The sequence below is a fragment of the Oncorhynchus clarkii genome, chromosome 1 (genome assembly GCF_045791955.1).
Source record: "Oncorhynchus clarkii lewisi isolate Uvic-CL-2024 chromosome 1, UVic_Ocla_1.0, whole genome shotgun sequence".
NCBI classification, from domain to species: domain Eukaryota; kingdom Metazoa; phylum Chordata; class Actinopteri; order Salmoniformes; family Salmonidae; genus Oncorhynchus; species Oncorhynchus clarkii.
This window is the reverse complement of record NC_092147.1, coordinates 71,417,813-71,442,292: the sequence shown is the minus strand read 5'-3', so window position 1 is coordinate 71,442,292 and position 24,480 is coordinate 71,417,813. Positions and strand designations below refer to the sequence as shown.

Sequence of the window (24,480 nt, the reverse complement as noted above, 5' to 3'; positions counted from 1 at the left end):
TGGACCCAATACTGTCAAGGCCCGTGATGATGGACCCCAGGGACCCGCTGGACGGCCGGGTGTTGAGGTTAATGTCAACGGTTGAGGAAATGCCTGTTAGTGCACCTGTTCCATTTCCTGTTACTGGTTCCCCTACGCTGTTTAGAGGAAGCTTCTCTTCCTGAGTCTCAGTCAGCATGTCCAACTTTTTAAACTGTTTTCCCAAGCGGCCCGGGGAGCCCACCTTGAGATTGTTGGGGTGGCTAGGCCTCCTGGTCCGCACAATGGTCCCGTTCTGGGCGAAGTAGACGTTCCCGTTGATGTTAGCGTGGCTGTTGATGTTAGACAGGCGGTTCCTCTGGGGTTCAGGAGCGCTGTCCTCTCCTGTGGAGCTGGTCTCATACTCCCTGTCCACAACCAGCTTGATCCGCTTCCTTCTCACTCCAGGCTGAGAATAAAAGATGCAAAGAAAGATGGAGAGAGAAAGAGGAGGTTAATGCACAGATAAAATAGTATTTCCAAATATGCAAACATCATGCATCCAAACAGATCATAGATAAAAGTATGTCAATCAATGTACAAGTCATTTTAAAACTATGACAGTAACAGGATAGGAAACACACAACTCTGTAAACATGTTCATTGCGGTGTTACGTTTTGGTCATGGTTGAATAAACATTTCTAACACAACCAAAAAGTGTGATGGAGAGAAAATACAAAAATGCCACAAAGAGTGGTTCAACACCATTGAAAAGACAATTCAAACTGAAGATAGAACAACCCATTCCCCTTCCATGCAATAAATATTTTCCAGGAGATAGAGAGCGGTAGAGAGAATGAAGCACTCAGGGGGAAGCACACAGTATTATCTTCACTCCCATGCGAGAGGCCACTCCAGCCAATCTTACTTCACAGCTGACCAACTAGTCCCTCAGAAGGCTGTGGCGTTCCCATCAGACTCTGAATCGGTATCGGAGGTCTCCTCTGTGGCTCCCAACTGGGATCTACCAGCTGACCCCTGGCTACTGGCGTCAGATTTCTCAGATGGTGTAATGGCGTCCTCGTCCACCTCTGTGATGGGAGAGAGTCCTCCGAAGGTCTCCTCTGAGGCCTCTGTCAGGCTGTTGCTGGAGTCTGAGCAGTAGGGAGTTCCAGCATCGGGACTACGGCTGGGCCCTTCTCCAGCAGACAGTAAGCTGGACCTCCTGGACGCTGATCCGTCACTCAGCTCTTCCACAGACTCTTTTCTCTCATTGGCGGTACTGCCTTCCTCCTCAGATTCTCCTTCGTCCTCCTCTTCACTCTCCTCATTGATGGTGTCCTGTGAACTGCAGGTCAGGATGGACTTGCGGCTGCCTCCAGTGGACCTGGAGCTGGTAGAGCTCCTCTCGCTGCCCGCCAGGGAGCTCTGGTCCGTCATCTGGTTGTCCTCCGGCTCGCTGACCTCTGATCCAGAGAGCTGGGTCTGGCTGCCCCCATGGTACACCGAGCTTCCCGACCCGTACTCTCCTTCACTGACACCCTCACTTTCTGGCCTGGACATCACTGAGCCTCCAGCACTTTGTGACGATCTTATGGAGGAACCAGGCTGGGAGGCAGCACTGCTTGAGCCGCTACCACTGCCACCAATGCTACCACTGCCACCGACGCTACCACTGCCACCAACGCTTCCACTGCCACCGACGCTACTACTGCCACCAATGCTACCACTGCCACCAATGCTACCACTGCCACCAATGCTACCACTGCCACCAATGCTACTACTCCCACCAATGCTACTACTGCCAACAACGCTACCACTGCCACCAACGCTACCAATACTACTATTACTTCCACTGATGCCAGAGGCACTACTCCTCACGCTGGCTTGTGTCCCTCCACTGGACCTTTCAGTAGCAGTGCCAGATGATTTCTTGGAAGAACGGGCAGAGGAGCCACTTTCTTTGGACTCCCCAGTCCCCTCATCCTCTTCAGACACTTCCTCTGAATCTTTCTCAGTCCCAGATCCTTTCTCTGTACTGGATTCAGTTCCTGACTTTTCAGTTCCTGACTCTTTCTCTGTCCCTGACTCTTTCCCACTATCAGATTCTTTGTCAGAATCAGATTCTTTCTCAGAATCAGATTCTTTCTCAGAATCAGAACCTTTCTCAGAATCAGAACCTTTCTCTGATCCTGATTCATTTTCTGTCCCAGATGTTTTCTCTGAGCCTGACTCTTTCTCTGAATCAGACTCTTTTTCTGTCCCCGATTCCATTTCAGTGACAGATTCCTTCTCTGTCTCGTCACCCTCTGACTTGGATTTGCTCTCGTCATCAGAATCCTCTGGGTGCTCTTCTGGCTCCTCTTCTGAGTCCACAGTGCTTTCATTGGTATCGTCTCGGTCCAGATCCACCTTCAGGTAATCTTTGTCCTCGGTGGAAAGCGCCACACTGCTTCTCTCTGAATCCTCATCAGAACCCTTCCCACTCCCACTGCCACTCCCACTCGCCTCCGGCTCGCTCTCCACCGTCACGCTGATAGACACCTTGGACTTCTTCTCTTCGTCACTGGTGGCAGCCTGCGAGGCGTCTTCATCCTTCTCGCTACCTGTGGCAGAGCTTCTACTAATGCTTCCCTGAGACTTCCTCCTTGCCTGCAGCCTGTTGCTCAATTTGATGCGCTTCATTACCTTGCCCAGCCGGCTCCTGGCGGTGGACTTGGTGTCTATCGGACCATCACCGGCAGGTCCCCCTGTCAGACTCTCCTGGCTGTCGATGCGGCGGGCCGACATCAGTTTGGCGTAGTCCTTGTCCTTCTTGGCGCCAAACATCTTGAACATCTTGGCTTTCTTCCAGGGGGATGGGCCTGGTTCTCCGGCTGGAACAGTCTGGTCTCCACTCTTACTGGCCGCTAGGAGCTTGCTAAGCTTCATGACGGACTTCAGCCTCTTGGCAGCCGAGGAGGGTTCACGGGGTTCCTCGCCCTCCACTGGCTCTGCCTGCTCAATCTCATCCTCTGGTGGAAGGTCTCTAAATCCCACCCTCTTGCCTTCTCGACCAGTACCCCTTCCACGCCCTCTGCCTCGCCCCTGCCATAGTTACATCACTTGTGATTAAACAAGATTTTCAGCATCAACATAGTTCAGACAACATGATATAGTTGAAATTGTAGCTATATAGTGGGTAGTTATTATAAATTGTTGATCATATCAAAGTGCTGCTACATATAGTAAAATAAGTACCTCAGACCCATGGGGGCTGTAGTAGTCATCCTCCATAATCAGCTCTCCATACTCATCATACATGGGAGAGATCAGCTTCCTGCGACTGCCATACTGAGGAAGGTCATACCTGGAAGAGAAAACAAACATTTAGAGACAACAGCTTAAAGGGCTGTTTCAACCATCATTTATTTGCCAGTATTGTGAAATATTTTTCGAGAGGTGACAGTAAATAACAACATCTGCCTACACCCCTAGGGACATGAGCCACAAACACACACAACCCTCCAGTGTTATATAGCTAGTGCATGAGATATTTCAAGCACTTGCTCTAACAATAATACATTTGCACATTTACTGTGTTACATGTCCATAACACATTCTTAAATCAACAGTTCCCAAGGTCATGCATAAGAAAAGGCGTCAACACTAATCTTCTGCATAATTTAATCTGTACAAGACTAAACTGGGCGATGCACAATTAAAAGACCCATATCAGAAACCGCATCAGCCCCACACTGAATCTCTAAATGAGGTGCGGTGTGGGGCCAACATCAATCAGCATCAATGTCAGAGCTGAAATTGCGTGCCAATTGGTGGTACTATCTGCAACCCACTTGGCATGAGTGCCAGAAGCAAGCTGCATTACACCAGTGAATCTGTGTGAAAACTGAAGGAAGCAGGTAAATGGAAAACCTTTTGAACACGTGGGGTCGCTGGGTCGCAGCTGAAGGCCGCCAGAGCTAGTGATTGCTGGATTAAGAGCTTAACCCAGCTATTAAGTTGCTCTTTAAATAGAAATGGATCAAAGGCAGTCTGGGTTATCGTGATAGCAACCTCAGCAGCAGAAGCTTTAGGGACCTGCTGTCCCACAGAGTCTTCACAACACAATTACTATAAGACTCAACGGAAGGGCTTCATCATACAAACACACTAAGCATCAATGAGAATTTTCATGGATGATGAGAGGGTAAGTCACAGAGTCGATGAGGCCTACGTGATCATGCAATTAAAATATGTTACGTGGTCGATGATCCACTTCACACGGTTGACTAAGGTTTGATTCAAGTAGGGGTTTAGCTTGTCCTCTGTCTAGCTTAACTCCCCTGAGTGTTTTAAAGAACCCCTCACGGGACACGAGAGTCCAATGCACAACATTTGGTCAGCATCTGTTCGTATCGCTGTAGATTCCAGCGTTTTCCACTGGACCATATGGGCGATTTGCAGTGTACCACGCAAGCCAAAGTACGCTCCCCTCTTCTCTACTGGTGGAGACCATTACAAAGCTCTCAGGTGCCACGCTCCGCTCAAGGCTGGGCAATTGATCATATTTGGTGGGAGTGGGATGATCTGCATAACTGGAAGGGGTCTTATGAACTGTTACACTTAAAGGGATAGTTCTGGATTTTGACAATGAGGCCCTTTATCTACTTCCCCAGAGTCAGATGAACTAATGGATACCATTTGTGTCTTTGCATCCAATATGAAGGAAGTTAGAGGTAGGATCTCTCAGTATGTGTGTGTGTGTGTGTGTGTGTGTGTGTGTGTGTGTGTGTGTGTGTGTGTGTGTGTGTGTGTGTGTGTGTGTGTGTCAGGGGCTTGTGAAATGTAAGTTCATGATACATTTGTAAACTAGTCTTAATGGCATTACTTTCAGCAATTAACCAGTGGAGATCAATTCAATTCCCTGGATCAGAGCGAAACTGATGAGATGTGGGAGGGACAGCGGGGATTGGACTCACCCCTGGTCGTAATTTTGGTATTCGTCCCTGTAGTAGTCTTGGCCTGGGTCAATGCCTGACTCCATGGAGAGCTCCTGAATTTCAGGAGAAGCACATAGAGATACATCAATAGAGAGAAAAAATTAGAAACCATAGCTAGAAACACAGCACAGTACAGAACAGCACAGTGTACGCATAGCAGAAGTATCCGGGAGCTTTGACAGAAGCAGTAAGGTTTCTACCTCAGGTCTCAGCAGAGATGGCCTCAGCAGTTGCTGCCATAGATTAGTTGGAGAGGGAGGGATAAGGAGAAACAGAGACAGAGTGTCCAGTTCACAGTTCATATTTAACTACAGACACAGCAGGATAAAGAATGAAAGCTTTTTAAGGCCATAGAGAGAGGAGAGTGGAGTTGGAAGAGGGTAGCGAACAAAGGTTTAAGGAGGAGATGAAGAGGTGACGGAGAATAGAGAGAAAATTAAAGACAGGATGAACAGAGTAGATAGAAAATAGAAACAAAGGTATGGTTGAAAAAAAGATGACAGAAAAGTTGAGAGACAGAAGAGGCCAGAAGAGAGATATGACAGATAAAGCACACTCACAGCTGCTATCAAACAAGATTGAAAATGAAGGGAGCATGCATGACACTTCTGATGCTGGGCAGGATTTGTAGGACTCAGGGTACGTCAAAAGTTGTCAAACAGTGTATCAGTTAATCATTGGCTAAGCTCCTAGTAGTACTTCCATGCACCAGTAGAGAGAAAAAAAATGGCCCAAATGCTCATCCGTCACTTGACAGCAGACAGATTTGAAATTACAGCAACAGCAGTTTTCGAACCAAATGTAAACTGTGATGCTAATGTTAAAGTAATAAGACAACTCTCTCTATGACCCCGTCTAAATCTCATTCAGTGTCTTCCATCAGGTGAGTGGTAGATAAGAATGATGGTGAATAAAGCTCCCGTGAGCATGGAAAAATTTACTTGGCACACAATGCATAACATAAAAATACCTCACAAGAAAAATGCCTACCTTTCTTCCGTATCCTCGCCTGTAGGTCATGGAAAAAAGGAGGAAAGAAATAGTGCAAATAATGAGGACAATGTGACATCAACATTCTAAATGCATTGATATAAAAGCATATATTCTGCTGACCAGTTAAGTGATTTCAATGCTACTTACTGTGCAAATTCCTGTGTCAAGCCAATGTTTCAATTTTCATTTAAAAAATAATGCAGAAACATTTTTGTTATCTATTTGTTATGTTCTTTCTTCCATTATAACAATGATTGGCAGATAAAAAGAAAAGTTGGATCCATAAAAAGGTGGGGGAGAAAGAAATAGGAAATAACAACAAACCCTACACTTAAGTTGACATATCGAAGCAATTACCTTCCCAATAGAAACTGGGAAAATAATTTTATGGCACACTATCGTCTCTCGAAACGCATTCGTTAGTAAAATATACATTTATGTAAAAAAATGGATTTGTTAATGTAAAAAGTTCAAACATCCTTTGACTGTGGTTAGCTTTGTGGACGTCACACCATTTAACTCATATCAGATGAATTTACACCAGGATTCAATCATTAGCGTGGTAACCTGCATTATCCGACAAAGCTTTTTCATAGCTTTTTATTTATTTTGTTTAGGCAGTGACGGAGGTGTAGGCTAACTACGTTAGTGCTGTCAAATCCACAAGCGGCTCCTGGTGTTTCCTATCACAGACATTTCCATTGGATGCAGAGAGTCACATTAGTAGAAATCCGATGCAGCTGCATTACAAATTTGAAGACTGGAATGTGTGATGTTATCTACACCTCAATTAGGCTAATATAGATCCCTATTATTTCCTCGAATGATTTTGTATTTGAGTGCCATTATATTTCTAAAATGGCACTCTATTTCTATATACACCTGCTTGTTCTGAACTTCTAACGTGGGTGGATATAAGGATGTGGTTTCGTGATAAAGACTACGAGCACAGCCGCCTACCAATTAGACAGCTCAAAAGCAGTTACACCTCCGACACTGCCTGAACAAAAGCAATATAAATCTGTGTTTGTCGACTAATGCGGGTTACGCTGATCTGATCGAATCCTGGCCTAATTTTCAAGAATTAGAGCGTCTGTATTGGAAAGAGGTATTGCACCCTTTTTTGAAAGCATTCTTGATGATTTACTCAAATGCACCTCACACTAGCCAACAGTTAACAAAGCATCACAGAGATTTCCCCCAGAAAAAACATAACTGTCCCAGACATAGTGCATATCCAAAATATGCATACGGGGAGGTGTGCATATGAAAAGTTGATGATCCCTGCTGTACGACCACACCTCCCTGTATGAGACTGGCTAGGTGGGAGTAGGGCTGATGAATGGTCTGTTGGGCTGGTGAAGTCTTTAGGAAACACCAAAACAAATGGCCCATAGGACAGATACTGTAGGCAGGGAGGAGTAGGGGGGATGCACATCCAGAGATGTCCACTTCATATAACTAATGGACAGTTAAATACTCATGTATCCGGATGTAACCAAGAGGAGGGAGTTTCATCCTATCTTAGAGGCCATTAATTCACTGGGAGCTAATGGTTTATGATGCAGAGAGGTAAAGGATTGTTTTAGGATGCAGACATTTCCCCTATGATATACTATATTTGACCATACCCAGACATAATGATGAGTTAGACCACACACACATGTTTAAATGATTATGTTTAAATTATTGAGTTTTCTAAACTAATAATACTTTTGAGGAAGGTGATGTGATACATTTAAAAAGCCTACTGTGTGGTGGTAGTGAACAGACCCTCCTCATTAACTTTATCAAGGCACTGGATGAATTAAAATTAAGAAAATAAATTGTAAAACCGAAAAGGAAGTGACACAATAATTGCCATCAAAGGAACAAAAAATTAAAATAATCTCATCTGTCAGAAATGACAGATGTTAGGGACGAAGAAAAAGAGCACCTGAACCAGAAAATACACTGAACAAAAATATAAATGCAACATGTAAAGTGCTGGTCCTATGTTTCATGAGCTGAAATAAAAGATCCCAGAACTGTTACATACTGGTGGGGTTATGGTATGGGCAGGCATTAGCTATGGACAACAAACACAATTGCATTTTATCAATGGAAATTTGAATGCACAGAAATACAGTGACGAGATCCTGAGGCCCATTGTGAGGCCCATTTCTTTTAAGGTATCTGTGACCAACAGATGCATATCTGTATTCCCAGTCACGTGAAATCAATAGATTAGGACCTAATTCATTTATTTCAATTGACTGATTCCTCAAATGAACCGTAACTCAATAAAATCTTTGAAATTGTTGTGTTTGTGTTCAGTATAGTACGTGAGTTGTTTGCCTTTTCGATAGAGGAGATTACCCCATGTGGTGAACACAGAATACACAATTAGTCCAAATTTGATCTATCCTGGAACACCAGGGGAATGTCTGATTAAACAAATTTAACTGCTCTTGAAAGGAGACGATAGAGGAGGGACGAGAGACAAACATGGGAGTGGCAGAGGGAGAAAAGACAGAGAAAGGAAGAGCTACAGGAGCCTTGAGAAGATTGATGCCGATGGAAGTCTGTCAGAGTCACATGAAAATGATAAGGGATAAATGAAAGGAATAACAAGAAGGGGTTAGGTAGAGAAATGAAGCCAGAAAGAGAGAATAAAAAGATAGAGGGCAAGAAAGAGTGTTATAGACAGAAGAAAGAAGAGAGAGTGTGTGTGTTGGAGTTAAGAGGGGAAGGTGACAGGTCAGGACAGCAGCGCCAGTTGTTGAGGGATTGATTGGTTGACTAATTAGCCGCTTTCAGGGAGCCTTCAGACAGCAACAGCTACTAGTTTATCATGCTGTGAGGATCTGTATAGACCATCCACAACATCATCAGCCTACTAATGAGCCCACAGCTTCAACTACCACTTCCCAACGTCAAACATCTAGAGAAACATCTGAACCGACACACTATTCCTTCAGAGCACTTTGGAAATTCAAATGCAATGTTGTTCCGGAAATGTAAAATTTTTCTGCAAATCATGAACAAATAGAATGCTCTTGCATTGTTTTGAAATAAGTAAATTAGACCGCACCATTAACCCATAGTATTGTCTTGTATAGATTGTATGGACATTCTGATCGAATGCACTGTCCTCTGTGAAGAATAAGGGATCTCCATTCACCAGGGTACTCATGGGGAATTCAAGTCCATTAGGCTCACAATGTGAGAGTGGGCTTAGAATACGTTTGTTTGTATGGATGAGTCATCCAGGCTCTATGCACATACTCACATCCCACTGGGCACACACTGGTTGAATCAACATTGTTTCCACGTCATTTCCATGAAATAGAATAGACGTTGAATTGACATCTGTGCCCGGTGGGATAGATCTAGATTCAATTCCTGTGTGCTGTCTTCCATATCCCATCTCTTTACCTAATTAGCCTCTTCACTTATCTCTATATCTAATCTGTCTGTCAATAAAAACATTGAAAATAATAGACTCTCCATCTTCCGGAATTGGATGGGATTGGATGGGAGTACAACATACAAGGAGCAAGTTGTATGCAGGTTCAGTTCAACATAATTCTCAAGCCTTGAACACTTTAATGGAATCTGTGTGGTAGAACAGGGGGTGAAGACAGAGGATGGTTGGTGACATAGAAAAGGCCAAAGGGTTATGAACTAAGGAACATGACAATATTTTTAAAAATAATCCTCAGTTTAAGAGGTTCTGAAAAGCTACGGGATCTAAGGGCCCCCTTGCTGTTAGTTGTGATAACATTATAAAAGTTTGTTAGGGGAAGAAACTATGTTGTTGATGACAACACTTACAATAACATCAGACAGAACATATCCAATACAACACAGCATGATCATGACATGAGACATAAAGATGTAGAAAGAAAGAAAATGATTTAGGAAATAGAGCTAAGGAGGAGAGTAGTCAGCCAGTCAGAAGGTGGTGGATTGGGATGGAAAGTGATTGCTTAGTTCCTCAATCACAGAGTCTGTATTTGACTGGTTTGATTGGCTTGGCTCCTGGACCTCTGAGGTTACATTGTTAGTGCCTGGTTGGCTTGTTTCCAGATCAGAGGAGTTAGTGTTTGTGGTTGAGTTTGGTTGGACCACAGGTTCCGTGCTAGTCAGGTTTGGCTGGTTTGGTTCCTCACGGGACCCAGATCTGTTTTGTCTCCGAATTCCTTCTGGTCCCTCGGTTGCTTGGGGTTTCTTGCCGAATCGCGCCACCTTGCGATTCTTGTCTACTTGACTGTAGAGGTTGGCAACAGACTTCTCAATGTCAGCGAGGTTCTGCAGGTTTTTCAGAATCCCCTTTAGCTCCTTCCTCTTCACACCGTCCTCGCTTTGGGGGTGAGTAGGAGGGGGATGGGCCCGGGAGGAAATAGGGCGGAGCGAGGACAATGGCGGCAGGGAGGTTGGGACAAACTGAACGGTGTGGCGGGGTCGTTCGAAAGTGGGGGAGAAAGGGGGCGGGAGGGGTGGGGGTGGTGGCGGAGGAGCATGATTCCGAGCAGGAGGGGGAGATGGAGGGAAGGAGGGTGGGGGAGAATGATCAGGCTCAATGAAGTGAGGATTGAAGGGTGCAGGGGGAGGAGATGAGGAGGGAGGAGGAGGAGGAGATGAGGCAGGAGGAGGAGGAGGAGGACCAGAATAAGGTGTTTGAGAAGGAGGAGGAGGTGGAGGAGAATGAGGAGAAGGAGGTGGAGGAGAATGAGGAGAAGGAGGGGGAGGTGGCGGATTCTCAGGCGGGTCAGGGATGATCTCCACAGTGATCTCGCAGGGCTCCGCAGTGATGTAGCTGGAGATGCTGGTCCTGAGGACAGGCAGTGTGGGCCTCTGGGCCAGGGGCGGAGAGCCTTCGCCCTGGGTGATGATGATGCGGGGAGGAACATCCTTCCCTATGGACAGGGGGCTGTAGGGGCTGTCCATGATGGAGAACAGGGTCTCTGCACTTAACTCCAGCATGTCAATGTTGTCTTGGTTCCGCAGTAAAGGAGGGGAGGTCAGGGAGCACCTGGACTCACGCCCTCCCCTGGGGGTCCTCTCCTGCATGGCCTGCTGTTCATACTGCCTGGCCTGCTCCCTGACAGACAGCTTGCTCTCCTCTGTGCTGCGGCTGCTCTGGACGTCATAACCCTCCAGGCTTCCTTGACCCTTCATCCCAGCTTGGAGCAGCTGCAGCTCCCACTGGGCCGGGTCCATCAGAGCCTGTCTCTTCAGCGACTCGTACCCCTCTGATCCTCCACGGAGACGAGTCCGCATGGTCCAGGCGTTCCCGGACCCTCCAGAGAGGGAGGGAGAGAAAGAGCCCCTTTTCGCTGTCCCGTAGGGGCTGCTAAAGTTCCCGTCTTCTTCTTCATCGTAGAGAGGGTTAGTGGTGGTCAGGGGGTGGTGGTCTGACAGAAAGGTGACGTTGCTCTCTGACTTGGGCAGGATGCTGTGCAGCGACCCGTTGCCACAGGAGGAGTTGGCGCGACAGGCGAAGCTGCTAAGGCGTCTCTGGCGGTCGGCTTCATCGATCTCAAACCTTTTAGCCCTGTCCGATTAGGAATGTAGATGGAGGGTGGAGAAAAGAAAGATTTGAAACACAGGTGAAGGAAGGATGAAGGATGAGGAAGCAGAGGAGAAGGGATGAGGGAGATGCTATAGATCCTTCAGTCATTTTGACTCTTAGTATTATGATTATAGTTAGAAACAACATAAAAATGTGATTCAAACTCAAAGGTTATGCAGCAGGGTAGATCATGCTTTTCTTTTCTTATTGTGGCTACATTATTATCAATTGAAAAATGTCTCTAAATACAAAAGTTTTAATAAAGAATAGCAGTTCAACTGCTGACAATATTTGGACAGGCGATAAAGTGTCCACTTAAAAACATCCCAAGTACATTTAATACAAGATCAAAAATCTAATCATATTTGATTTGAAGAAATCAAAGCAGTCACAGAGGTACTTCCATTTTAGCATCACAGTCCACAAATATATGGCACATGTGATATCTGAAGTACCCAACACCTGCCCATTTGCATCAGTCCAATCATAGCAATAATACTAAGAGGTTATGATCTTAATAAGTTAATGGACGTGAAACATAAACAACAACTTTTTTCTAATGAGATCAGGATAGGGATGGGTAGGGCATAAGCTATAAGCATCTAAAGATTCACCATACCTCTAAATTTACAAAGGGAGGATCACTTTTCCTAAACTGGAAGCAAAAATGGTGGAAGCAAAAATGGTGTTACGCTGTAATTAAGCCTTACCTTCATAAAGAGTATTACCTAGCATCCCTGAAATTATACCATCATATTAAAATGCAAATGCACTAACCATGTACAGTACTGTAACGTCTAAGTTATTTCTGTAATAAAATATTAAGTGCGCGTCAATGACAAATATTCAAGAACAGGTGTAGGAGACTAGACACCATCTACATCACTCTTGTTTTGCTATTTGAGCCTAGGCATAAGCATTGGGGCTACTTACTGCAGTCTGAATCCATTGAAGAGCAAATAGAGTGGTGGTTAAATGAAAGACAGACAAAGACAGACAGATGTTTAACAAAGTGTAACCTTATGGGAAATGGTCAAGAGGCTGAGGTAGCCATGGTCATGGTTGGTTGATGAAGGTGGTGAATGAATAGGCATATAACGAGTTCTGCATTCATTCAAGGTTTCTTCTGAAACTATTAACATTTCATTGTGCATTCAGAATAGTATTTAGTGTGAAAGGTGGAATCCGATTGTGTTAATGGCAAAACTGACTCGCAAAACTGCTGAGGTATTCAACAGCGACAATAACAAGGGAAAATCAAAAAGTAACTTCCCACAGAATCAATTACTAACAAATGGATGGGACAAACTGAGACACAGCATTATTCTATTTCTAGCAAACCTCGGTCTCTCTTTTATGAGTCAAATCAAACAGCTTCACCTTGAGAGAACAGAAGGCCATGTTGAAATGGATCTGGCATTTAATTGCAAAGTCACACATTGACAATCTGAGATGGGATGTCGAACAAACTTAGGTCTGTGCAGGTGTTTGTAGGAGGACAAAAGCACACTGAATTATGACTGAATGGGAACAATGATGTAGTCATCCAAATGTCTAAAGCTCAACATGAAAGACTCTGAAGACCAATGTCTAGGCCTTTTTTCTCTCCAATAAATGTGTATGCTGCCTCCAGAGTGGCGCAGCGGTCTAAGGCGCTAGAGGCGTCACTACATATCCGGGCTCGATCCCAGGCTGTGTCGCAGCCGGCTGCGACCGGGAGACCCATGAGGGGGACACACAATTGGCCCAGCGTCGTCCTAATATTTATACATTTCTTAATTCCATTATTTTTCTTTTAGATTTTGTACTGTTGTGAGTTGTTAGATATTACTGCACCGTTGGAGCTAGGAACATAGGCATTTCACGACACCTGCAATAACATCTGCTAAGTATGTGGTGACCAAAACAATTTGATTTGATTTGATTTTAGGGGAGGATTTGGCAAGGGAAGTCCTTGTCCCATCGTGCTCTAGCGACTCCTTGTGGCGGCCGGGCGCATGCATGCTGTACAGTGTTTCCTCCGATACATTGGTGTGGCTGGCTTCGGGGTTAAGCGAGCAGTGTGTCAAGAAGCAGTGCAGCTTGGCGGGGTCGTGTTTCGGGGGACGCATGGATCTCGACCTTCGAATCTCTGGAATCCGTACAGGAGTTGCAGCAATGGGACAAGACTGTAACTACCAATTGTATATCACGAAATTGGGGTGAAAAAGGGGTAAAAAGTACCAAAAAGGGGGAAAAAATAAATGTGTTTCCTGTTTGAAAAATAGACAATAAATGTGTTTCCTGTTTGAAAAATAGACAATGTCCTAACACCCACAAACTTTATAATCTGCACAAATAGGCATTACTCATCAGTATATGGTACCTGAAACAGGGAGTAAGGAGGTAAGGAGGAAGAGGTCAAAGGTGGGCTGAGTTTCTATATAAGCACTTTGTGAAAGGGCCTTATAAATACATTTGCTTTGATTTGACTTACGTGCTGCTGTCCCCTAGTTCCCCGTAGATATTGGCTGTTGGGGCACGTGGAGCAGCAGCCTTGCTCGCTGGCAGAGCCTGCTGAATCCTCGCAGTCTTGGCACATTCCGCCTGTCTCCTGAAGTTCAAATAAAGTTTCATCAGTTTGAGTCAATCCATTGCACTTTGTTTCCATAACATTTCATCACTTGTTCCCCATGAAGGCTACATGTCTGTGGTGAATGAAGTGACTGAACATCAGTACAGTATGTGTCTCATCCCAACTGACTGAGATAAAAATAACAGAGCCAATCTCTTATATAAAACTAGATAAAAAAAAAGGCAAGTCATTGTCTATATGAAGGAGATGACTTGAACTACAATGTTTGTACTTTTATCCTAATTTTAATAGTCATTCTGACTCCCTGGTTCATCTTTAAAATACTATTCAGTAACGAGGACATGTGACAGAACCATGTTGTATTCATGCTCAAGTGCATACAAGAGAGATCACTCATATCACATGGGCAATTACTTACTCTTTGAATCTGGTGGATGGTTTTCCAGGCAGTGCGGGAGACAGAGGGAAAAAGAAAACACAAGAGAACCTTGGTTATACAATTAGCTCAGTCCAATTTTGTTAATACTACACAATGAGAAACATTAATTAAATTGGGAGTTATGAGACGCCTCTGCGTTCCTCCAACTCCATTCAATTTTAATGAATGGTGGTTGTTAAGGTTCCTTTTGAAAAACACACCACTCGAGGTAAAACAAATGTTTATTATTCATGGCATTCCTTTTGACTTATTCAGATAACAGCCAGGCTTTGGATAACATGCCCTATCATAAATCTCAGCCTATTTCAGCACTGAATATAATAAGAGGATATAGTAACACATTTTGCTTAATTTCTTATCACACAGTGCTATGAAACACATCAGGCTCTCCAGCTATGTTTGCAGCATCCAGTTCATACAAGTATATCAAACTCAAGAAGCCTTTTTCTTTTTCTTCCATTTCTTTTGTTCTCAGCATTACTTATTCACAACAAAATACAATTACCCCAGAAGAGAGAAATGAGAGAATGCGTTGCATCAGAATATTCTCCCGGAGATCAATAAGTCATGAAGTTGAAGGAATGAATGAACTTCTCTAAATTGGCGCATCGTAACACTACAAACTCTACAATGTGTCTGTGTGTGTGTTTCTTCAGCTCAGGTGAACCACTCTGACCCGTCTGTTGGGTGTAAACGTTCCCCAGACATCAGTGTTGATGTAGTGTTTATGTAGTGGATTCACACGGCACAAAGAACAAACGTTGAGGAGCACCTGCCTGACGCATTGACAATCAAGAACAAATAGTATACTAAATGGTTGTACAGTCGTCTCAAATAAAACAGTGAAGGACCTTGGCGTTACTCTGGACCCTGGTCTCTCTTTTGACGAACATATCAAGACTGTTTCAAGGACATCTTTTTCCATCTACGTAACATTGCAAAAATCTGAAACTTTCTGTCCAAAGATGATGCAGAAAAATTAATCCATGCTTTTGTTACTTCTAGGTTAGAACACTGCAATGCTCTACTTTCCAGCTACCTGGATAAAGCACTAAATAAACCTCAGTTAGTGATAACTGAGGTTTAACTGCTAAAATCCTGACTAGAACCAAAAACATTTGATCATATTACTCCAGAGCTAGCCTCCCTACACTGATTTCAAGGTTTTACTGCTAACCTACAAAGCATTACATGGGCTTGCTCCTACCTATCTCTCTGATTTGGTCCTGCCATACATAACTACACTTACGCTATGGTCACAAGACGCAGGCCTCCTAATTGTACCTAGAATTTCTAAGCAAACAGCTGGAGGCAAGGCTTTCTCCTATAGAGCTCAATTTTTATGGAATGGTCTGCCTACCCATGTGAGAGACGCAGAGTTAGTATCAACCTTTAAGTCTTTACTGAAGACTCATCTCTTCAGTGGGTCATATGATTGAGTGTAGTCTGGCCCAGGAGTGTGAAGGTGAACGGAAAGGCTCTGGAGCAACGAACCGCCCTTGCTGTCTCTGCCTGGCTGGTTCCCCTCTTTCCACTGGGATTCTCTGCCTCTAACCCTATTACAGGGGCTGAGTCACTGGCTTACTGGTGCTCTTTCATGCCGTACCTAGGAGGGGTGCATCACTTGAGTGGGTTGAGTCACTGATGTGATGTTCCTGTCTGGGTTGGCGCCCCCCTTGGGTTGTGCCGTGGCGGAGATCTTTGTGGGCTACACTCGGCCTTGTCTCAGGATGGTAAGTTGGTGGTTGAAGATATCCCTCTAGTAGTGTGGGGGCTGTGCTTTGGCAAAGTGGGTGGGGTTATAGCCTTCCTATTTGGCCATATCCGGGGGTATCATCGGATGGGGCCACAGTGTCTCCTGATCCCTCCTGTCTCAGCCTCCAATATTTATGCTGCAGTAGTTTATGTGTCGGGGGGCTAGGGTCAGTTTGTTATATCTGGAGTACTTATCCTGTCTTATCCGGTGTCCTGTGTGAATTTAAGTATGCTCTCTCTAATTATCTCTTTCTCTCTTTCTTTTTCTCTCTCTCTCGGAGGACCTGAGCCCTAGGACCATGCCTCAGGACTACCTGGCATGAGGACTCCTTGCTGTCCCCAGTCCACCTGGCCGTGCTGCTGCTCCAGTTTCAACTGTTCTGCCTGCGGCTATGGAATCCTGACCTTTTTACCGGACGTGCTACCTGTCCCAGACCTGCTGTTTTCAACTCTCTAGAGACAGCAACAGTGGTAGAGATACTTTTAATGATCGGCTATGAAATGCCAACTGACATTTACTGCTGAGGTGCTGACTTGCTGCACCCTCGACAACTACTGTGATTATTATTATTTGACCATGCTGGTCATTTATGAACAGTTGAACATCTTGGCCATGTTCTGTTATAATCTCCACCCGGCACAGCCAGAAGAGGACTGGCCACCCCTCATAGCCTGGTTCCTCTCAAGGTTTCTTCCTAAGTTTTGGCCTTTCTAGGGAATTTTTCCTAGCCACCGTGCTTCTACACCTGCATTGCTTGCTGTTTGGGGTTTTAGGTTGGGTTTCTGTACAGCACTTTGAGATATCAGCTGATGTACGAAGGGCTATATAAATACATTTGATTTGATGTACTAAATGGTATACTAAATCTGTGCCATATGCTTTAGCATTATGCAATTTGTTGTGTGTGTGTGTGTGTGTGTATATATATGTATGGGTGTGAGAGAGTGTGAGTAATGGGGTAGTGGAGCCATGAAGACACACTGTGACGGTCACAATTGGCTTTGGATATTTGTTGCAAATGACTGTTAATTAATCGGCTTTCACAGTGTGTGAATAGGGACATTAGACCGGCGGTGCACGCTGTCAGCATCCTTAATTCGGTGGAGAGAGAGAGACTGGGAGATTGGTGCTTGACTAAATACCTGGCACCATGGACATTTCCTCAGCCTCAACAAACTACAGTGCTAGCTTTGAAAGGTCACCATGGCCATACACACACATGTTGCTTGTAGCTACGACAAGCGGTTGTGCACTCACTGTTTGTAGGTGACCATGATGATGAGGATGGCGGGGATGCAGCAGAGGATGATGATGATGGCGAGGGCGAGCAACGCCCCCTCTGTGTAGCCCACAGCCTGGGCAGCCTTCTTCACGCTGGCCACGATGTCGGGTGTACGGATCTCCAGGATGCGTCCTCCTTGACCCAGGAACGGCTGGAACTCCTTGTTGATATCCAGCAGCTTCCCGTCCAGAAACCTGCCAGACAGACCAGTCAGTCACACAAGTACGTGGACACCCCTTCAAATTAGTGGATTCAGCTAGTTCTGCCACACCCGTTGCTGACAGGTGTATAAAATAAGCATACAGCCATGCAATTTCCATAGACAAACATTGACAGTAGAACGGCCCATACTGAAGAGCTCAGTGTCTTTCAATGTGGCACCGTCATAGGATGCCACCTTTCCAACAAGTCAGTTCGTGACATTTCCATCCTGCTAGACCTGCCCCGATCAACTGTAAGCTCTGATATTGTGAAGTGGAAACGTCTAGGAGCCACAACAGCTCAGCCGCGAAGTGGTGGGACACACAATCTCACAGAATGGGTAGACATCACCTGTCCTCGGTTGCAACACTCACTACCGAGTTCCAAACTGCCTCTGGAAGCAAGGTCAGCACAAGAACTGTTTATCACCAAACTCCCATGATTTTGGAATGAGATGTTTGACGAGCAGGTGTTCACATACTTTTGTTCATGTAGTGTACTTTAAGTTTGGATGTAACACCATTTCAACTGCGATTTAAATTGGTGTTGAATCCTAACATAATACTGTTACTTGGCCTTATGCGTACATAGGCATTGATGTCAATAGGAGATTTGTGCAGTCCCAACGCAATCCCTCTCTGCCACACGCTGCATTATCATACACTATATGGACTCTTTATACAAATGAATAGTACTCAAGTGATTGGTCTTCCATGTGAGTTATCCATAGGCTTCTTTCAACCCTCAAGAGTCCTTATTTCCTTCATTTAGGCGAGAGAGGCACACTCAAGGTGACATCATAATGCTATAACCTCTTCCCCCCCTCTCTCTCCATCTCTTTCCCTTTCTCTATGTGAGCTGACAGCAGAAGCACATAAATATAACATGCAATTAACTCTACGCTGCCAGGTGTGAGCTGCATGAACAAATAGCTTATTTTTCCCTCCCTGCTACTTAAACCTCGGCTAGACTCTTCCTCAACAGCCATTGTATCTAAGAGGGGGATTCTTATTGAAGCAACGATAGATATATCAGCACCTCCATTTAAAATGAACAACGGCTCTCCAAAGCTGGTGCTTGTGATAAGAGTGACGCTCACTAGCTCAGGCTCAGAAACCCCCTTTCTTTATGAGACACGTGTGTCATTACAGTAAAACAGGGCCACCACTAGCAGCCAAGGACAGACAGAGAAGTAACTTGCTCAGATTCACTCAACACAAAGCCACTTTACTCAAAGTCACTTTCTTTAAGAGCAGGATTAAACAATAGACTGGTATCTGGTTTGAAGAGGAGGGGGACGTAGCCTAACTCGTGCTGTTAAAGCCAGAGTGAAACTGAGTATGGGGCAAAAGAGAGGGATAAGGAGGGAAAAAGAGATATCATGCCTTCCTTCTGTGAAAAGTGGAAGGGTGCGCAGTAGGGGGGAAGGGTTCCTCTAGCATGGTGCCTGTCATGCTCTGAGGGGGGCCTGGGCTCCCACAGTGTTGACTATAACCCTGTCTGAGGGCCAGCGAACATAAGACTAATGGCAGCAACATGGCCCTGGGTGTTTTAACACACACACTGCTCTTTCCCCTGACAGGGTGAAAAAGTGTTGCAAAAGCACTTTTTAGCTGCACCATTAAAGCATTTTTGGATACTGCCTCTTAGTGGTAAAAGTGTAAAACATTGTTTCTCCTGCTATGTAAGAGGGGGACCCTGGACTCTGAGGAGTAGTTCTCTCTCTCTCCGAATACAGGGGGACTAAAATGCTAAGCTGTCATTTCTCCAGAATGTTGGAACAACCTCAGGGTGGCTTAGTGGCCACTACTGATGGAATAGCACCTTTTCCTTTCTTTTTTTTCTCTCTCTCCCTCTCTCTCTCTCTCTCTCTCTCTCTCTCTCTCTCTCGTTATAAAAAGGGAGAGAAATATAGAGGAGAGAGATAAAGAGATAGCTATTAATTTCATTGTGTTCACTCACTTAAAGAGCTCCTGACGTGAGATGGCCCTGTTGGTCAGTGGGTCGATGGCGTACACCATCAGGTCTGACTTGGTGTAATCCTCTTGGTCAAAGCCATCTCCGAACCGCCGCGGCCCAATGGATTCCACCACCACCTTAGCTCCTGGGATCTGGTCCTGGATGTATCGCTCCAGAATACTTACGTTTGGGAAACAAAACCATTGTGGTTTGTTCACATTTAAAATAAAGTATAGTACCAGGTATTGCTGAAGCATTAGGCATTTCTACCTTCATATTTCTACAGCCATCTTCACCATGATGTGAAGGCTCTATGAATCATTCAGTAACTACTCTCATACTGTTATTAACAGGTGATGTACAGTAGCGTAGCGAATGTGCTGATCAAACTTTAGCAGTGGTTGCCCTGGTTCACTTCACCTGCATGTGTTGTGTCACCATTTACAAATGATGTCATTGACTTCATAATGCTGAAACGCCATACTTTTACTTGTGTGTGACCATATGTGTTTGAGGTCATACTTTAAGTATTTCACTCCCAGCCATAGTTGTTAAAATGGACACCAGCATGTCTTTTCTCACTGGGTTCTTGGCAAATAAGGGCTTTCATGATCAATTTCAAACTGAGTGAAATCAGCACTTTAAATGACAACCATTTAAAGTGCCGAATGCCAACCCGAATGCCAAGCCTGATGAACAGAGTACCCAGTTCTGGACCCCAGTAGGACCAAGGAAGACGGGAGGCTTCTCAGATTTGATCAGAATGACTAACTCAACACATGATTTAGTTGTCAAAGCATAGAGCAATCTTAGAGGAGTAGTGCCATTGAAAGGGAGGCTTTAAAACAATGAATGTATATTACACCTTATTTTATTATCCTATCTGTCTAAAAACACTGTACTTTCGTCTGTTCTTGCTTCTCATTCATAAACTGATTGAGAATGATCGACTTGACTGTCTATCTGGACAATCAGCGGTTTTACTTGCCCAATCATTGGTTAAGGCAGACAGAACATAAACAGACAGTGAAGACACTGAGGACCTAAGTTCTGCCACACAGGGATAATTCACAAGTTCTATAACTTTTTTTTTCCATTGCATGTTTTGTTTCTCAAAACACAGTTGGAGACTACCCAGCAAACTGGGAACATTGCCAGAACATTGGCTTAGATTCCCTGTAGGGAACTGGGATTCAACGCAAACAATTTCACGAGCCGAAATGCTAATTTGCATCGTGCGACTTTGAACCAAGTCCTCTTATTCAACAGGATATTTTTTAAAAAATGCATTCCACTTTTGTAAGTGGCATGCTGTGGCAATCAAACTGTGACTCTCCACAGGGCTTCTGCTGCTAAACCATAGAGTTATCACTGAGAATGAAAGGGATGGCCTCAAACTTTTAGTTGTAATGCGTTTAAAATGCACTTTGGCTTTGGCTGAAAGGAAAAGACAAGGGTGGTGACAGACCCTACTTTACTATACAAATCTATTCCACTGTAGATGCTTCTCAGAATATAGATATTTTTAAGTATGATGCCCTAGTAGAGGAAATGTTCTCTAATGAAAATAAATGTAATACTTTTTAATTCACTCTCCTGTTTCTGTTGAGTGTTGAGGGGCCTTTAGGACCATTAATAGGTTTCCAATTCAACCAAAAATGATCACTGTGAGAATAATGCTGAAAGGAAGTGATTGACTGGTGCCTTACGCAATAAGCTGCTCTTTATTCTCCTCCACGACAGTGGGCGGGACATTGGACACCACCACCTGCATATCCAGCTGGTTAACCACAGACACCTGAGAGAAGGAGAGAGAGAGAGAGAGAGAGAGCGAGAGAGAGAGAGGTGGTCAAAATGAGAATCTTATTGCCTGCTTGTATTGGTGCCATGTGGCCAATCTAATGGTGCTTAATATTCGCCGGCACAGAAAATGCACTGGCTCTGGGCTCTGCAGCCAAATCTCCCACAGGGTCTCTGTGAAATTACAGTTCCTGTTGAAAATGAACCAGCAACATGGTTAAGCACTCGCCGCTGTCACCCGTTCAGGCGCCCTTCCAACACTTCTTCAGTCTCATTAGAGACTTGTTAGGCTGACATATTAGGAGAACCCCTGACTCCAATAACTGGAAAGAAACGGAAATGTATTGTATAAGTATAATGACACACACATGCACACACATCAATTAGAATGAGCAGAAAACACACTCCATGCATAGTTTAATTGGATCATCAGCTCGAAGCAGAGGGGTTCTCTGGCATACACATAACACATCTCGTGTCCTGTAACTGCTCTGAATAATTTAATATATTGGAAGCTAAACACAGCCTAGAGAGAAGAGAAAACGTGCCTCATCATCATGTAGCCTCCTAATGAATAACTCATCTCAGAGGAGACTGCAGTCTGACACTAACAAACCCATCAGATGTTGTGGGTGGTTGGGGTATTGGCATCGGTTGTTAAGATCACAGTTGACTGAGGACAAACTTCCAACTGCCAAGCGTCAAAGTCTCATAATCACTTGCCTAACAAGAAAGAGTGTTTCAAACAATGGAGGGATATGTGTTGCTTGAACACACTAGACACTCACCACCACATCAGCGCTGCTGCTCAGGCCCTCTCCGTAGTTGTCGGTGGCGATGACTGCAAACTTGAAGTAGGACCTGCGCATGTTGCGGTACATGATAGCCGTCTTGATGATGCCCGTGTACTGCTCGATCACAAAACTGTCCTGACCATCTGTCGTGGGTGGGATAATCAGCCGGTATGCATTGGCACTGTAGTTCCCTGTATCTGCATCAGTGGCCTGGGGAAAAGTAACCACACACACACACACACACACACACACACACACACGCACACGCACACGCACACACACACACACGCACACATATAAACACTAGACTGAGATCTTCTGACATCTACTACATTAACAATGCCAGTTATGTTGAGTGGGCCTCAGTTGTGGTGGCATATTTTGGGACAGAGCTGCTTGTCTTGTCGACACACATATACACATATGATACACACAAATGGAGGGCATATAATGGAGTATTAAGGCTCCTTAGTCAAAACTAACATCATGTAAGTAAGTCGCTCTGGATAAGAGCTTCTGCTTAATGACCAAAATAAAGGATGACAGTGCATTTAGATAATTTGGCCAGGAGAGGGGGAACTTGAGTCTCAGAAGCAGGTACAGTATGGCACAGAAATAATTTGATTCTGGCCTTGCTGCCTGTCTGCCGGCCTGCATGCTCAGTCTTTCATCAGTTCTCAAAGTGCCTGTCAGCAGTGACATTGATTAATAGGTACAAATACATTTTTTCTCTCCAGGATGGAGGGATTGAAGGAGGGAGGGAGGAAATGGAGGGAGGAGTGCAATAAATGACAGGGCTGCCCTATTTCGGTCATTAGATGGAGCTAGATATTCTCAAATAAGACTGTATACCACTCCATTCAAGCCAACCTAAAAACACACTCATATAAAATAAAGTAGTTTCAGGTGATAAGGAGCCACTTGCCTGCCCTCTGGTCAGTCTCACCTCTATTCCTTGCGAAGAGCACTACTCTAAGCTCTGCTCAACACGACTTGATCCCTGTATCCTGCTTAACTGTTGACAGGTGTGTCGCACAGGTTTTTCAGCTCTCTTCATCTACATTTACATTTGAGATCTTATCCAGTGTGCATCCAGTGTGCATTACATGCATCTTAATAAGATAGCTAGGTGGGACAACCACATATCACAGTCAAGGCAAGGGAGGGTGCTGTGGGATTATTTAAGATACTCTTCGGAGAGGTAGGGTTTCAGATGATTTCAGAAGATGGACAGGGACTGCTGTCCTAGCTTCAGGGGGATGCTGGTTCCACCATTAGGGTGCCAGGACAGAGAAGAGCTTAGACTGGGCTGAGCGGGAGCTGCCCTACCATAGGGGTGGGAGGGCCAAGAGACCAGAGGTGGCAGACCAGAGTTCTCTGGTTGGGGCATAGGGTTTTGAGCATAGCCTGTAGGCAGCAGTTCCTCTTGCTACAAGTATCATGGTCTTGCAGTGGATGCGAGTGTGTGGAGGAGCGGGGTGACATAGGAGAACTTGGGAAGGTTGAACACCAGGCGAGCTGCAGCGTTCTGGGTAAGTTTGATGGCACAAGCCAACAGCGAGTTGCAGTAGTACAGACAGGAGTTCTTTTGTGTTGTGTGACTTTACCGAAACTAACGTTTTCGGTTCGGGTAATAGTTTGCTTTTTCGCTGGGTGAACCCTAGCTGGCTAACACAAAAGCCTCATGGCTAAGCATACACTCGCACACGCATAACCTGGTTAGCCATACTTTTATACCAGCGTTATAATGGGCCCCCGTACCCATGGGCAACAAATATGCTCAGGCAGCTCTCGACCGAGTCCTGCAAGTTTGGTAAGGTTTTTACCAAATAACGGCCCGTGTCACCTTAAGCAACCCTACTAGCCGTCACGGTGAAAGCTAACAAGCTAACCACTGTCTTGTTTTTTAGTTCGCCTAGCATTAAGTGGCTTTGTGCTTACTAACCAAACCGGTCCAACCATGCAGTGATCCGGTCCATGAGAGGACTCACCACTAGCTTAGGTCTCTTGAGTCTTGCACGATTTACATAAAGCTCTGTCGTTTTTGTACTTATCAACTTTACCAGCCCCACCTACTAGGTTCTTCGGTCCAAGAGACTCAAAACCCAGGTCAGCTACCGCGTCAAGGCTAACCTTGCCATCACCTGCCCGGCAGACCCGGATATCGTGGCAACCCGGTCTCC

At 44.9% G+C, this 24,480-nt stretch overlaps 2 protein-coding genes across 2 annotated transcripts in view; both read right to left on the bottom strand.

The window, feature by feature from the left end:
• Positions 1-910: 910 nt before the first annotated feature.
• LOC139411624 (protocadherin-15-like) overlaps positions 911-24,480 on the bottom strand; it is a 269,777-nt gene continuing 246,207 nt past the window's right edge. Inside the window, exons 28-40 of the mRNA XM_071158218.1 lie at positions 22,292-22,507; positions 21,413-21,501; positions 19,707-19,883; positions 17,519-17,737; positions 14,485-14,493; positions 13,968-14,084; positions 5,932-5,950; positions 5,142-5,174; positions 4,921-4,994; positions 3,200-3,308; positions 2,266-3,046; positions 1,866-2,217; positions 911-1,682 (exon numbers count right to left, since the gene is read on the bottom strand). Coding sequence (XP_071014319.1) covers positions 911-1,682; positions 1,866-2,217; positions 2,266-3,046; positions 3,200-3,308; positions 4,921-4,994; positions 5,142-5,174; positions 5,932-5,950; positions 13,968-14,084; positions 14,485-14,493; positions 17,519-17,737; positions 19,707-19,883; positions 21,413-21,501; positions 22,292-22,507 — 2,967 coding nt within the window. The remainder of the gene's footprint in view (positions 1,683-1,865; positions 2,218-2,265; positions 3,047-3,199; positions 3,309-4,920; positions 4,995-5,141; positions 5,175-5,931; positions 5,951-13,967; positions 14,085-14,484; positions 14,494-17,518; positions 17,738-19,706; positions 19,884-21,412; positions 21,502-22,291; positions 22,508-24,480) is intronic.
• Positions 8,272-11,897, bottom strand: LOC139414117 (protocadherin-15-like). Its single transcript, XM_071162001.1, has 2 exons — positions 11,884-11,897; positions 8,272-11,473 (listed from the first exon to the last, which is right to left on the bottom strand). The coding sequence occupies exons 1-2, from the start codon at positions 11,895-11,897 to the stop codon at positions 9,871-9,873; spliced, it is 1,617 nt and encodes a 538-aa protein (XP_071018102.1). The 3' UTR covers positions 8,272-9,870.